Raw genomic sequence first — 14,897 nt, forward strand, 5'->3', positions numbered from 1 at the left:
CATCTTTATCGGTCACTGGTGTCGATGCAGCAACAGATTGAACAAACACCTATATGCATCCTCCATCTTGATCGGAAAGAACGGATGCGTTTATTCTACCGGCACACGATCCGTGTGTCCGTGTGCAGATTTAATAGCGCACGCTGGTAGCACCGACGCATCCGCGTCAGATTGCAACCGGGCCCGTTAGACCGGGGCTGCACTAGACGGATGATTGCGGCGCGAGATTGGAATGATTCGATTATTGAAATATTCTAATGGCCGTTTTCCGCCCCGGGTACGGCCGGTAAATTGCACACAACCATTTTGCACGATCGATCGCTCCCTTCGCAAGGAAGGAAATAGGCGATGAAAACTATTCAAATTATCTCGCTAAAGACACAACGCTGACCTCCATTTGCTACTGGCCGGCTGGGACCGGCGGGCCGTAGTATGAATAAAGATAATTATACGCCGCGTGGACGAGATGCCACATGCTTGGCCGTATTGCGTTTTCGCCGGAATTTCTATTCCTTCTGTACTGTACGTTTGTGCCGGCTGCTGGTAATGTTTCTTCGGAATCTGTGCATTAGCCCGCCAATCGGCCATCGAAATCGCATAACCCTCGGTCAGCTCAGGTTGTTGTGCTCGCTTATCAGTGATGGTGCTGCATCTGGCAAATGCTGCCTGTTTTTCCCGATTTCGCTAGAAAACGCCAACCAATCCTCCGTGTGTTAGGTACCGTTTGCTCTCCCTTGAGATTGCCCCCGTTCATTTCCAGCCCTGCACCGAAATTAAAAGATCCTTCGCCACCGATTTTCAACCCCGAGCACGACAGCAACAATAAATTCCACCAAATGTTTGCGCTGCGCCCGGTGTGTGTGTGTGTGTCGGGCGAAAATTGCCGCGGCACGCCTAACACATCGTCACCTTCGCTCCCCTTGCCAGCCCACTATCCTCCCGGGCTCCCCCGATCGCCCCTGGGAAGCATGTGAGAAGCATTTGAATGTGGCACCGGTGCTACGGAAAGGGTCAGGAACTGCTCTGCGCCACCGTCGAACCTCTGCCCAACGGAAACGTGATGAATTTCTTTCCACGGGGTCGCCTACATCTCAAGTCAAAGGGTCTTAATTAAAGGTACGGCCGGGTGCTCGATGCTCTGTTTACTGCTGCTCCATCGGCCATCGAACGAACGGCCCCGTTTTGGGGTCGAGCGGTCGCCTCACAGCGCCTTATCAAGTGTTGACCGTCACACAACGCCTGTATCCCCCGACAGGCGGCGGCGGCGGCGTTCATTACGCTGCGAGACGAGCGGGAAAGCTCACGACTAGTGCTTTTTTTGTTGTTGTTGCTGTTGTCCGCCAATTCCAGGGCCTTGCAGGGAATTTGCATCTCCACGTCGTCTTGATGAGGACGTCCCATCGTGGCCAAACGAGCACAAGACTTACTGCTGCCTCAGCGCACCACTCGTATGCCAGGACACGACCGTACGGGAAATCATCATCCAAAGGTGCTGTGTGTGTGTGTGTTTCTGTACGGGTTGTTTGGGAAATTGAATCCCTCGCACTCACGAACCGCGATCTAGCGATGCCGGAAGAATGTGATTAAACACACACCGTTTGTGGGGGAGGGGGGCGGGCAAAACAAAAACAGAGAGTGTCCACGAGCGCAGTTTGGCACTTGATCTACAAGCGTGAATCTTTCCTAGCGTGAAGGCTTTTGATTCGTTTCGTTACTTTGCCAGTTTAGCCCTTGGTTCGGTCTTGCTAGCTGCGGGAAAACGAGAGAACACTTAACGCTCGCCAGAACGGTTCACCCCAAGAACGTTCTACCAAAAGCCGGCACACAGTCACACTCAACCCCAATGGCTTACATCGCCCCGGAATGGCTAATTAACTCCCAAACATCTTCTTTAACAACCGCAACACACACACACAAGCACCGGTGGTACAGTAACGTTGCGCTGGCCACTTCAAAGGCTGCTGCCGCCCGAACTGGCGGCACGTACTTGCCCGTACCCGACACCAATGTACACCAATGTACAAACGGTTTCAACTGTTCTACGCACAACGAACCGAAACGAAAGGAGGTACGATTTTCGGCAGTTTCGTGTCGCTGCTTCTCACGACCCAAAACCCGGCGGTCGATGCGCCAAACGGGCCGATGACAGATCACAATTTTAACGGGTTCCGTACCAGCCGTACTTAACCCACTTTTAGCGAGCCCATTAGGCGGCACCCCGTTCTAACAGCTACAACAACCCATTTAGTGTGCGCAATTTGGTGATAAATTAGTTCAGGCCCGGCGGCATAGTCCCGCTCGTCACGCAGTCAGAACCTCTCGGAGCGCAGGTTTGTGTATGCGAAAATGTGTCCGTCCCGCAAGAATAGCAGCAGTATGCGGCACACAGCAATTGGACACAGCAGAAATAGCGCACTCGCCGCTAGCTAACAGTCCCGACGCAAAACCATCAAACGTGTCTTTAAGCAAACGACATCTCGTTACCGCTCCTTCAAAGCCAATCTGCGCACGGTCAGACACAGGGAAGCAGTTTTTTGCATTTAGTCTGAAGCGGCAAACAGCACCACCAGCCTAGCAGCGCACCGTCCCCGTGGCCTAATGATGGATGTTATAAATGATTGAGGCAAACAACGGCTCCGTGGTGCAGTTTATGTATGTCAATACAATGTAAAGCACTATTTGTTTCAAGCGTTCCGTTTAGCGCAGCGCGTACACGATTGTTCTTATTGTAAACTTGGACACATTGTTCATGACCCATGGAGCCTGGACAATGCAGCTAGTTGTGCATGGCTCTTATCAATCATTTTGCCACACCGAAACCTACTTTTGCGGCTAGCGCGGGGCGGCTTTACGATGGTCAATCACGAACGCTGAAGCCACGCAGCAGCAACGTCTTTGAAGATGTGTGCCGGGCCTGTCGATCGAATCTTTAGCACATTGTCTGCTGGTCCACCACACGACCAGCGCCGCGTTGATGGCATCTCAGGCAAGGTACCCCTTACGGGCGGGCCGGGAATTTTCCACCTCGCCTAAACCTCGCTCTCACCCGGACCGCAAGAAAAGGGAAAGGATCACCGGCGTTATCTTGGCTGCATTTACACGCACGTCACTTGAAGTGTGCTTGCCAGCTTTCCTCACCCGGAGAAAGAACAAACAACAACTACCCCAACCGGGGGGGGGGGGGGAGGGAGAGGAGGATGTGGGAAAATAAATTACTCTGTCGAAACGGATTTCCACTAACTAACAACCCATTCTGGCAAAACGTGGCATTAGGTGTGAGAAGCTTGCGACGATACTTTCTTTTCGCTTCGGATCGGCAAATTCCAGGCCCGGGAGCGGCGAGAGCTGGGCAAAATTTAATGAAAGTATTTGCAGTCCCCTGCTGGTTTGCTTCCAGTACGCCAGCTTGATCGCATCGGCCGCTCATCACCCACAACAAACATATACACATACACACATAGGTGCCGTGTTCTAATTCCCATGGAGTAGTCTCATTCACCGCAAAGTCGCTATTCGCACTACCTGTGCGCCGTTCCGCACTTGGCTTGCTAGGCCATAGCTAACCATTTAGAGGGAGGGGGGGATAAACGGGAGATGTCCTCTCCTCTTCCCATATCATTCACAATCAGCAGAGCGAATAACAACATGCAGCATCCCTTAGCCGCCGCAAAACCTTATTCAAATGGCTATCGGTTAGTGAAAATCTCCAACTCCCAAATCGGTTCCGTCTGCGGGAGGAGTAGGAAATCGTTTTCAAAACACAAACACACACACGGTGGTGATAGTTCGAATGGGATGGTAGTAGGCTTCAACCCCTGGCTTCAAATGCCATCGAATCGATTGGCGCAGAGAGTGAAACGGGCGACAGAAATGCGAAGAACATGCCATCTGCGCTAAACGGTTTCCGCGTCTTTCCGTTTTGCCTCCCCCGAGACTTGGAGTAGGTTGAACTTATCTTGGCGTTCAAAATCTTACCTACATATTCTGCTGTTTGCTGCTGCTACTGCTTCGACGGCACTGTGACACCGACCGACAGGCCAGCAGGTTTTCTCTGCCCTCCACACCACGAGTTTGAGTTCGCTTGTTGGTGGTAGCATACTTTCCTGATCTCTGCCCGAGTGCGGGACCTGTTCGAGGCAAGCTGAGTACCACGAAGATCCGCAATCGAAGATGTCGTTTAATTATTCATCCTATCGCCTTCGATTGTGCACACATTCCTGCTCTACTCTGCTCCGCCTTATGCTTCCGCATTTGCCTGATGACTTCTCGCGCAGGTCGATAATACCTTGCGCAAGGTTGCTCTCCAAACAGTTTCTATCTAAATCCTCGTGCTTCGCACGCAAACTCGCAAACAGCAGGATAAGACAACCGCGTAAAAGCGAGTACTCCCGTGTGTGACGTCACAACAGAATGAGTCAAACACACACATACACCCTGAAAGCATTGCAAATTTGTTGCACTGACGCCATTCGCTCGGATCTGTTGTAACGCTCATTGCTGGAAATTACTATCAAATAATCCGTCGACACCTGGGTCGGTGAGATCCTCTGGGAGCAGCAGCCAACAGCGGCCTACACGTACGTCGCTTCGTACCTGCCCGGACGTAATCAGCATACCAGCGAGCAGCGCAGGGAGAAGAATAATTAGAACATGGCATTCATTAGCACCCTTTAGGGCCGCACTCCGTTGTTCTGACCTGTGTCAGAGCACGCGGGAAGGCTCACTGCTGTTGTACCGCAGCACGCCAGATGTCGAAGAAAATGCCACAAATGAGGGGCTGCGGGAGGATGAGGGTGCTGCTCATGAGCAAGCATTAATGCATAGCAAAACACACACACACACACACACGCTGAAGACACAAGACCCGGACGGAAGCGCCGACACTCGCCAGCCCCCCGTTGGTGCCATTAGCGCACTGGCAAAGGATACGTTACACATGCCGTGATTACTATCGAGAATGTTTCAATAAGCAGGTTTAGCAGGGGGAGGGGGGGCGGTCGAACGGGTTGAGGGAATCCAAGCCTGCGCGTGCCCGCCGCCACCAACGGGAATTAGTGCTTATCGTGGATGGCCAATCGGGCTGCCGATTCCCGCCCGCAACAAAGTTATCGGCCATGTGGGGAAGAAGCGAACAGGGGGCGATTGGGATGGGCAGCATCCCGGCTAACGGGACGTGAAGGGTTACATATTTTTCGCCCTACAAGCGCACCCCACCCCATCATGCGCACATGCGAGAACACGCCCGAGAGCGGTTCTGTTTGGCGCATGTTACAAGTTCCCGGGTGGAGCGCGCATGTGAGTGTGTGTGTGTGTGTTTTAAAAAGGTTATCATAAAAGCAGCGGAACCGCCAAGCGGTACGCTTTGTTTCCTTCTTCGGCGCCAATCGGGGTCATCAGTAGATCGATCGGCCCTTCCCAGGTGGCTGGAGCGCCCAAGGAAGCGTTGACTAGGATGCTGCTTGCCACAGAGGATGACGCAAACTTTTGGAAACTTGCCAAAATAATGGACACGTTCGCAAACACAACCACTAGAAGAGAGCGAGAGTGCAACGAACTTGGCGAAAAAAGTTCACACAGGCCCCCAACGGACAAAACCCTCTCATGCCACCGGGACAATAGCAGCTCTTCACTTTTATTTTCAAACAGTAGGAGGTCAAATTCTGTTCTCCCTTTACCATGCACGCCCAACCGTACCCTCAAACCCCTCAATCGTCAAGGTCGATTTGCTATTATTTTGTTATCAAATGTGTTCATCATCCATCAACACGGGCTCGATAGCATGGGATCGTTTTCTACTGAGAGCCGCCGCGGTTCGATCCGTCCGGGCTGGTGGTGCTTTAGAATTCGCAACATCTTCAAACGCAGAAGAGGCATTCTGTTCCCACTTATGCTTATGAGACTATCCGCCCGATACCCATACCCCCTAATCTATCGTAGCGTGTGTGAAAACGTTGCTGAGGATTCTTATTCCTCACAAAGGTTCGCTTTCACAGTCAAGCGCACTTGACTCGGAAAGGCAAAAAGAATCTTCTTTCATTACTTCCCAAAGCCTCATAGTAGATCTTCAATTTCTCAAGTGTGCGAACACTGTTGGCCTACACACCTCGCTCTCACCTCTCCGATCGACGCTTGGTTTCATCATTGCTACTTGGCGGCCAGCGGTCCGAAACGGATCTACCCATGCCACGGTGAAGCTACGGTATTGTTAACTCGAGCACGATGCTATCTCATTAGCTGTTTACCTCTATTTCGCAATGTTTCGTTTATGGCGTTCGCTCGAACCACTTCACCTATGAGCCTTCCAGATGCGGTGTAACGGCTGGTGGCGTTACACATAACAGCTCTCGATCTAACGATTATATAATAACTCATTAAATATCGTTCCTGCCAAACGGCTCGACCTTCCCTTCGCACGCGGGCATTTGACACGCAAGCAAGCAGGTGGTGGTGGGAGATAAAGAACGGAAGGTCGAGTTCAATAAACCAGTTTGTTATGATTGCCACAAGCAGCAGTGGGATGTTATTCTTTCGATGCCTTTTTTGTGTGTTCTTCTCGGTTGCTCCTCTAAACCCATCTAACAAAGACGCCAAATAATCCCGGCGTATGTCTGTGCAAGCATGATCTTGTTATTGTACCGACCCGGTTACTTGTTACCCCCAAAGGCGAATGCCATATCCAACGCTCTAAGCACCTCCGTTTGCGACTCGTTGGTCATTTTTGCACCAGAAAGAAGCATCGCGCGATCGCAAGGTAATTCGGAGAGAGGGAAGCTAATAAAACTAAAAATAATAACTACTCAAAAATAACACCCCTACCTCCCGCCGTGCCAAAACAATGCAAACATAGCCCACAGCAGCACTCCCGATCGGTTGACGTATGGTTGGCTGAGCGTATGAGCGTCACAGCAGCAGCAGCAGGTCATTAGCCTTGACATTGGTGTACCGGCCGGCGTCACGGTGAAGCCAGCAAGCGAAAGCCATCAACCTCATCAGCACTATCACTATGGTGTGCGCGCACGAATTCTACGCCATCAGAGCAAAGCGACACACAACAAGAAACGAAAAGCAAAAGTCCAGAAGCGCACCACCGGAATGTGATGATGGTGGTAGTGGTAGTGGTGCCCGCTAATAGGTTCATTCCTGTTCGGGCTCCTTGCTTGACCGCTGATTTAAGTTACTTCTTTTTTGCACGACCGCTCCGTACCTGCCCTGTGAGCTCCTGTCCCCTCCGGACAGGAAGTTCTTTATGTCTCAAGCGAAAGAGAGCTTCACGCATTTGTTGTTCTTGTGCTTTCCTCCTTCCCGCCCCATGTTTGCCCGCGCACTGTCACCAGACGGGCCCGGAATAATGAACTTTCGCTTGCCAACTTGCGCGCGATCGTTAAAACTGAGACGAGCGCCGTTATGCTAATGATGTGTGTGTGTGTGTGTGTGTGTGGTGCAACAAGAACATTTGGCTGCGCGGCTAAACCCCGCACAGGATCAAAGGACAAACACTTTGCGCAGTGCGGCTAGTAATTAAGCAGTAACACAGAAGCGCACACATCCCGTTTGCCTGTGACCCGCCCGCCGTCAAGCAGAATGTAACACACAGGCACATTAAAGCATTAACTGCCGTGCTTCGAGCAGGGTTCTATGCTGTTGCAAACATAGAACGAAACCCCCCCCCCCCCCTCCCCGGATCCGCACCACATCTATCTGGATCATAAATCATGAAGCACTGGTACGCTGGAACACGTTTGCACGGTACAGTTGTAAATTGGTCCACCGTCGAGCACGGTGGAATCCCTGAGGGTTATAAATTACGTTTCATAATCGGTCGTTCTGCTCGCGCTTTGACAGCACTCGTCATAATCAAGTTACGCTAGTGCCCCCCGCCTGGAAGGATTTGGGGGGGATTGGCTCTCGAGCATGCAGGTCTATGGCGAACGAATTCTGTGAGAATAATAGTTTTGTACAGCGGCACAAGAGATTCCGATTGGATTTCCTGGTTTCTGGTGCTCTGCAACTTTCCCAAAGCATACCAATTGGAAATTGAATCAGGAATGTCGCTGTGTTATAAATCTCATCAAAGTTCAAATATCCTCCAGTGCTTCGTGCGAATCTCTGGCACAAGAAGCGCAAATAAAATAACCCCTTCTCAAGTTAGGTCAAACCGATTAGTCAAACAGTGCTGCCAAACGAAGGTAGAGGCCGATTCTACCCGGCACGGATCACAAATCGACGGAAGAGAAAATGTTTATTCTATCACGAATATCGTGGCCAATGGTGAAAAAAAACCCTTGCTGTTTGTTACACTACCTAAATACCGCTGCTCACCGTCGCTCGAAGGTGCCCAGCTTTACTTCACATTATCATTTCGTGATTTCTCTAAACACTAAACAGTATCGTTTCGGGGCTGTAAACCACTTAGCACAAACGGTTTCGTTTCATTTTTGTCTGACCTACACCTTGAGCTCGTTGGCTTCCGTTGCGGCACCGGGTCTGTGGCGTACCTTTTTCTCTGCAACAATGTTGCCACACGGCACCACGGCAACGTTAGTGACAATACCGATGGCACAGCAGGATACGACAACAGTGCACCGGATATTGCAGCAAACGTGTGCGATCTGGGTCGCAGGTGCCTGCAAGGCGTAAAGTTCAGGCACGAGCTCGACACAAAACACATTCCTTCCGCGCAAAAACAAAAAAAACCCTGGAAAAAAACAACCAACAGCCCCTCGTAGCCGTACAGAGACCGCAAAAAAAAGCGCCCAACAGTAAAGTCCTTACCCAGGGTCAGGGTCCCCGGCTTTTTACCCCATTTCGGAGGCGGAATTTCTTCAAGCAGTCGACGCCAATCGCCGCTAATCTTATTTCTTTTCGCCCGCAGCGGGTGAAATTATTATTTGCATTCATAATCGCGCACCCAGCCTAAGCATCCGTTCGGTCGGTTCGGTTGGGGCGGTTTTATTTCTTCCTTCAACTGGGCGCAAACGCGATAACATTATGTGCAGGGAACCGTGCTGGCGGGAAATGTAAAGGCCTTTAGAATGCGGTGTAGTACACGCTCTGTACCTTTTTCCCCCCAATCTCTGCACAATCCTCAAACCACCCCCCCCCCCATCAATCCGCCGCATGTTTTGCCAACTTCTAGTTGGTTCAGAGTAAGGTTTTCCCTTTTCTTTTACTCCCAATGTTTATGTTTTATGTTTACTTTTTTGCACGAAGCACCAAGGCTGGTGGAAATTACGTCAATTACATTGCGCAGCGTATACACTTCCGCAATGTAACGCGTTCTGTCCGTACGTCCTAAGGGTATTTGCTTTCCGCCCCTAATGCAACGCAGGCAGAGCTCGCCACCAGCCCCTGTGCGAGCGTGCGCACATACACGAGATGTGTCCATTAGATGGTCGTTAGCTGGTCCGTTTTTGGACCATGGCTCTGCAACAGGAACGGCGGAGCTAACTGTACACTGCAACACGCTGTGTACTGTAGAAGAACCAACAAAAAAAAGACACAACCGAACCAAAGACCGCTCAAACCAATGGTCAACTGTCCGCCCGGAATGCTGGCATGAGGGTAAAAATTGAGCAATCAATTAGCGGCAACACTGTCGGCAATACAAGCACGGTGTACCTGTGATTGGCCTGCAGCCTCAAAACAAGCGGCCCGTGGTGCCGGGGCTTTGAAAATCTGACTGTGGCAACGCCAATCAGCCCAATAAATCAACGGAACGGCGCTGATCGCTAATTAAAAACCACCAAACGGGCAGCCAAACAAGCCATCAAAAGCGGTCCGCTGTGCGCTGTCATCGTCAAACCGCATCTCGAAAACATTCCGCACGGGGTTTCGCCAAAAAAGGGACGCTCAGAACAGAACAAATCGCAAACTGCCTCCCCGGGCCCGAGATTGAATAATTGTGGCCAAAACGCAGGCGGAAGAAAAAGGGGAAAAACTCCACACACGCGCAGCCAGGGATGTGTTTTTCCTACGGCCACATGTTCGCCATCTTTTATGGACTGCCCTCACGCGGAGCAGTGACCGAAGGAACGGGAACGGCAACCAACGGAACGAGCGTCCTGGGCAGTAACTCAATTCCCCTGTGGCACTCGCGCTGCACACCACGGACGCACAGGCAGGAGCTGTGGAATTTTCCTCGCGTTCGACCACCTTCCTTGTCGGGGAAGTGTACGACAACGCGCCGTCCGTGCCCACTCCGCCGGGCTGGAATGTCCGGACGAAAAAGGAGGAAGATCTCATTTGGACGATCGCTCGAGAAGTTTGTGCACCGGTGTGTGTGTGTGTTTTGCTCCAAAATACACCAAGCATAATGGTATCTTTACAGCAAACAGGAAAGAAAAGGGCAGAAATAACAAGGGAATGGGGAAAAACAACATGAAGCGCGCGCACAAACATTCCCTTCGTGCTTGCTAGGGGCTCGCCCGTGCACGGTGCTCGATGCTGGCATATCTGATTTGAATTCATATTTATACTATTGGTTATAGATTTTTGAATGGTCGGACCTACCGCGCAACGGCGCGCGCGCGCGCGCAATCGGCATGAACTTGTTTCACTAGTGCGCTCACTTCCGCGGACTTCGGTGCGGATGCCGACGAGCGCGCTGGAAGCGATGGACCAGCGCGCGGTACCATCGCGATGAAAAACACGTACCATGTGCCGGGCATGCATTCGGGGCGGCTCTGCGGGAGAGGAGAGTGCACTTTTCCGGCTCGGTCCGGCAAAAAGAGATAAATTGGAAAATAACAACATTTTGCCCGGCTGGCAAGCCGAACACGGCGGAGAAGGGTAGGGTGGCGGAAAACAAGCCGGAAGATAGAAGGGACAACAAGTTGGCATAACGAGCCAGCCGGGGACATGGAACACACCAAACCATACCTACAAGTGCTTGACCGCGGGTTTGCAAAACGAGACGAGCGTGTCTTAAAAAGGGAGGCACCGACGCGAGAAGTTTGTTTTGCAACGGTGGACCTTTTCGTCCTCGCCCGGATGCCTTTTCCCCAGCCTTCTCCTGCTGCTGCTGCTGCTGACAGCTTCAGGCACTCCGACTGCGAGCCAAGCATGAGAGCATGTGTTTTATATCGGCTTGAATCGAATTTAACATAAATTCTTTGCCATCCCCGGCGCGATAGCGTCTCGCCAGTAATTCGACGAAGCGCGCGCGCGCGTTAAACAGCAAATAAAGCTTTGAATGCCGCGTAGCACAAGTCCACTCTTTCAGCTGTCATGCTACGAAGTCCAGATAGCCAGAGTACCATATAGGACACATGTATTGAATTTGTGTGCGGGACTGTTGAAGCAATAGGGCCCGCTTTTCCAACATCCACACCGCTGATGCTCTGCTGCTGATGATGCTGATTGGAGCTTCGTCCCAAGCTGTCGAGACATTAGCGACGACGACATGTTCCCAGGAGATATCATATTTCGCTGGCGCATTTCCTGCGTCGATTGTCTCCCTCCCTTGGCGCTCGCTTGGGAATGGGATCTCCCGTCAAGAGAACCGGACAAATTAAGACCGACAGTGACGTAATGACGCCCGGATACTGCACTATCACATCGATCAATACATCATCTATGCAATGCCATGCGAACCGTTTTCATTCAATATTCCCCTTTCCATGTTCTGTCTCTTTCAGCTCAACCAGCAAACCAACAAACAAAACACTCATCCGTCAAGATGTGGCCGAGATCGTTGCGCTCCCTGTTGCTGACGTGCTTGCTGTTAGCGTCCTCCTCGCCGAGCATAGACGCTGCGAAGAGGCGATCCCGGCTCGATCTGCCCATCTCTAAGCCGGCGGACGCACCGCTCGAGGACAATCTGGCCACCGCGTCCGGATCCGAGCCGGCGTACGAGCGCGTCGAGGCACCGGCCGCGATCACACCGGCCGCCGCCGCCACCAGTGCGGGTACTTCCGCCGAGACGGAATCGTCCGCCAACGCTAGCGGAAGCGGAAGCGCGGAAAACAGCAGCCAGATGATCGACGAGTACTCGGACGAGGAGTGCGATCCGGACTTTATTGCGTTCGAGCTGGTTACCGGGTAAGTGTTGCCGTCCCCGTTGTGTTGTGCGCTCTGCGTGTGTACTTACCTAAACAAAGAGATACAAGAGAGAAAGGAGAAACATTGTATTAAAAAAAACACACAACACAGCGGCAGCCAAGCGATTGACAGGGTTAGAAAAGATCATTGATTCGATGGGTGTCTCTCTTTTTTTTTGCATACCTCCACAGGTACGTCTTCTCGGCACCGAACAAGCTGCTCGACTCGATGCCCGGCACGCTGATGCTGACCGACTGTCTCGAGGCCTGTCAGAACAATGATTCGTGCGCGTCCGTCAACTACGAAACCGGCCTGTGTGTGCTGTTCTCGTCAAACTCTGACAAATTACCAGGTAAGTTTGTCGGCTTTGCTCGCCTCCCCCGAAAGGGGCACTACTACACACGCCAAGTCACCGTTGTTGTCTAGCAGGGGATGCAGTGAGGATGCATCTTCCCACCGTGGACAGCATGTGTCTTGCTTTACAAACTCCCTTCGATATGTTGCTGCTACACAGGTGGATTTGTCTCGCGCATTCCGCACTAAATAAAGAGAATACACTCCACCTAACGGCGCTCGCAATGCCGAACGAACGATCGATCGCGTATCTTTTGGATCCAATCGCGAGCAACAACAATATGATCGATTGATTGATTTCTTTAAATGGTCGAAGCAGCGGCAGCGGTAGGGCGGGAAAGAAATTGTATGAGATAGATCACTTTCTTTCCCGACCAAGGGGAAACATTGTGCAGGCCGGCCCTGTGAACCAGAAGCGTAACGGCCATCATCGTGCCCGCGGATGGTACCCGTTCCCGTTAGAGTGTCGTGTTCTGGGTGCGCTGGGAGGTCTCTATCGATCACGTTTTGTTGATCTTCAACCGTTTGTCGATCGTTCCAATCGTTCCCTTTCCCCGCACGCTGCGCGGAGGACTGCAACGCAAACAGAACAGGAACCTTGATTCCGATCTGGTTCGAAGCCGTCCAATGCGCTCTTAACCTCCCGTAATGTGGATAAATGATGTCAGGAAAGGTTAAAGATATGGTCCCGGACAGCTATTTGCTGCTGCAGATGCTGCCGCTGATGCTGTCGTTGGACACAAGCAATATGCTGCCTGCACAGGTCCCAGCTTCTTCGCGGCGAAAGAAAACGGCTAATCGAAAAGCAATTAACTGTGATCAAATTAACAATTGATGCCGGGATTTACTGGGCCCGATATCGACCACCCGGCAATTGACCCGTTCCCATAACCCGTTGTGCCGAGACCCCGGTTAACCTTACGATGCTTGCCGCGCGGTTCCAGCCAACTAGCGCACACACTTTGAATATAGTAGTTAGCTAACGGCCGAACGAAAACGAGCGCTTACCTCTTGGCGCACGATCGATAATCCGATGATCGTAACCGAATCGTAAGTCTTGGCAATGCTTTCGGAACAATTAAGTCTGTCCCCGGGTTTTGTGATGCTACAGTGGCCAAAACACGTACACCCGTTCAATGCCCGTTTAGGAACCATTATGACGGTGAGAAAACAATCCATCGATACCGACCCGAGTCGCATAGCCCCGGCCGGTGAAAGCAACCTTGACTCTTTCTCTAATGAAGGGCCTCGAGTGGCTTCTCCCGATCACCAGTGTTTGGTACGGTCATTAGCGGAGCGCTTCAACACTTCATCGTGGGCAACATGGGACGAAAAGCCTGCCATCAGCGATGTAAGATTTTACCCGCCAGATTCCACCGAATCGTGATGATTTCCACGTGACACAGTTTCGGCATTAAAATGGACGGGGTTTCCCACTTGCTGTGTTTTGCTTTTTGTGTGCACTTCCCTGCGCTTCCTTTTGTTTTTCTTCATCTTTTGCCTCGAGCCATAACGGCTCGGCCCATGAAGGAAGAGGATCGCTTCGCTTTCGCTTGACCGACTCTGCCAATTTGTTCGAGCGCGCTCGGCGCAAAGAATGGACATCACTCATCACTTATTAAGTCGCCCTCCCTGGCCGGTTCGCGGATGGTCCTGGTGGCGTTTAAATTCTCGAACCGGGCCCGGGATAATTTATTGTTTTGGACACAATGCGGCGTTGCTAGCCCGTTGCTTTTGCCGCAGCATTCTTGCTACGCCAAAGGGAAAGTCCGTTTCATCCCGCGATCGCGCTGCGTTCGCATGCAAACAGATGCAGAGGCAGAAGCATGACACGACAGAAAGACCCTGAACAATACCGCCGCGCGTGTGTGTATGTTTCCGAAAGTTATTAGATCTTCCTCAAGGGGGGATGGGATTCGGAAGGGTTAGATTTCGCTTTTCACCAGCCTCATAAATTAGCCATTGTGTATTGGCCAAAGGAGCGCGCGCGTGCACTGAACCGATCAGCATGGATCGTGCTTTTCTTCCCTCACCGACTCTCCCATCCTCCAAACTACCGCAAGCAACCGTTCGATCGGTCGTTACCGTGTGTGTGTGTGTGTGTGTGTGTGTGTGTGTGTGTGTGTGTGTGTGTGTGTCCTATGCTCCTAGGCACGGTACGATTTGGACGCGTGTGAACAACCTGGCAAAGCGGAAGCTCGCCGCCCTATACACGACTTCTCGCGTTTTTTGGTGACCTTTCGACGAAGCGCCCATTATCACAGCCCATTCGTTGGGACACAGGTTTCCACAGCGCAAGCTGCCCTGTGTGTGTGTGTGTGCCCCGAGGGCAACGATCGCGAAAAAACAAACAAACAACCATAATAAAATTGTATCTTTTCGATGATATCTCCAGCGCGGTGGGAAGCGTATGTTTCACCAACGGCCGAATTGGCAAACGAGCAGCAGCAGGCAGCAGCAGCAGCAACCGCGTTTGACAACTCCCCATACCGACCAGAACGGGG

The 14,897-nt window shown here is 51.8% G+C and overlaps 2 protein-coding genes across 3 annotated transcripts in view; one reads left to right on the plus strand and one right to left on the minus strand.

Annotated features, from left to right (window-relative positions):
* LOC121590905 (autophagy-related protein 16-1) overlaps positions 1-14,897 on the minus strand; it is a 258,486-nt gene that overhangs the window by 211,972 nt on the left and 31,617 nt on the right. The gene's annotated exons all lie outside the window — the stretch shown is intronic.
* The window catches only part of LOC121590904, a 92,480-nt gene that overhangs the window by 47,716 nt on the left and 29,867 nt on the right, over positions 1-14,897 (plus strand). Inside the window, exons 4-5 of the mRNA XM_041911069.1 lie at positions 11,637-12,039; positions 12,231-12,391. Of these exons, the coding sequence (XP_041767003.1) occupies positions 11,678-12,039; positions 12,231-12,391 (523 nt within the window). The 5' untranslated portion in view covers positions 11,637-11,677. The remainder of the gene's footprint in view (positions 1-11,636; positions 12,040-12,230; positions 12,392-14,897) is intronic.

This window comes from Anopheles merus, chromosome 2R (genome assembly GCF_017562075.2).
Source record: "Anopheles merus strain MAF chromosome 2R, AmerM5.1, whole genome shotgun sequence".
NCBI classification, from domain to species: Eukaryota; Metazoa; Arthropoda; class Insecta; order Diptera; family Culicidae; genus Anopheles; species Anopheles merus.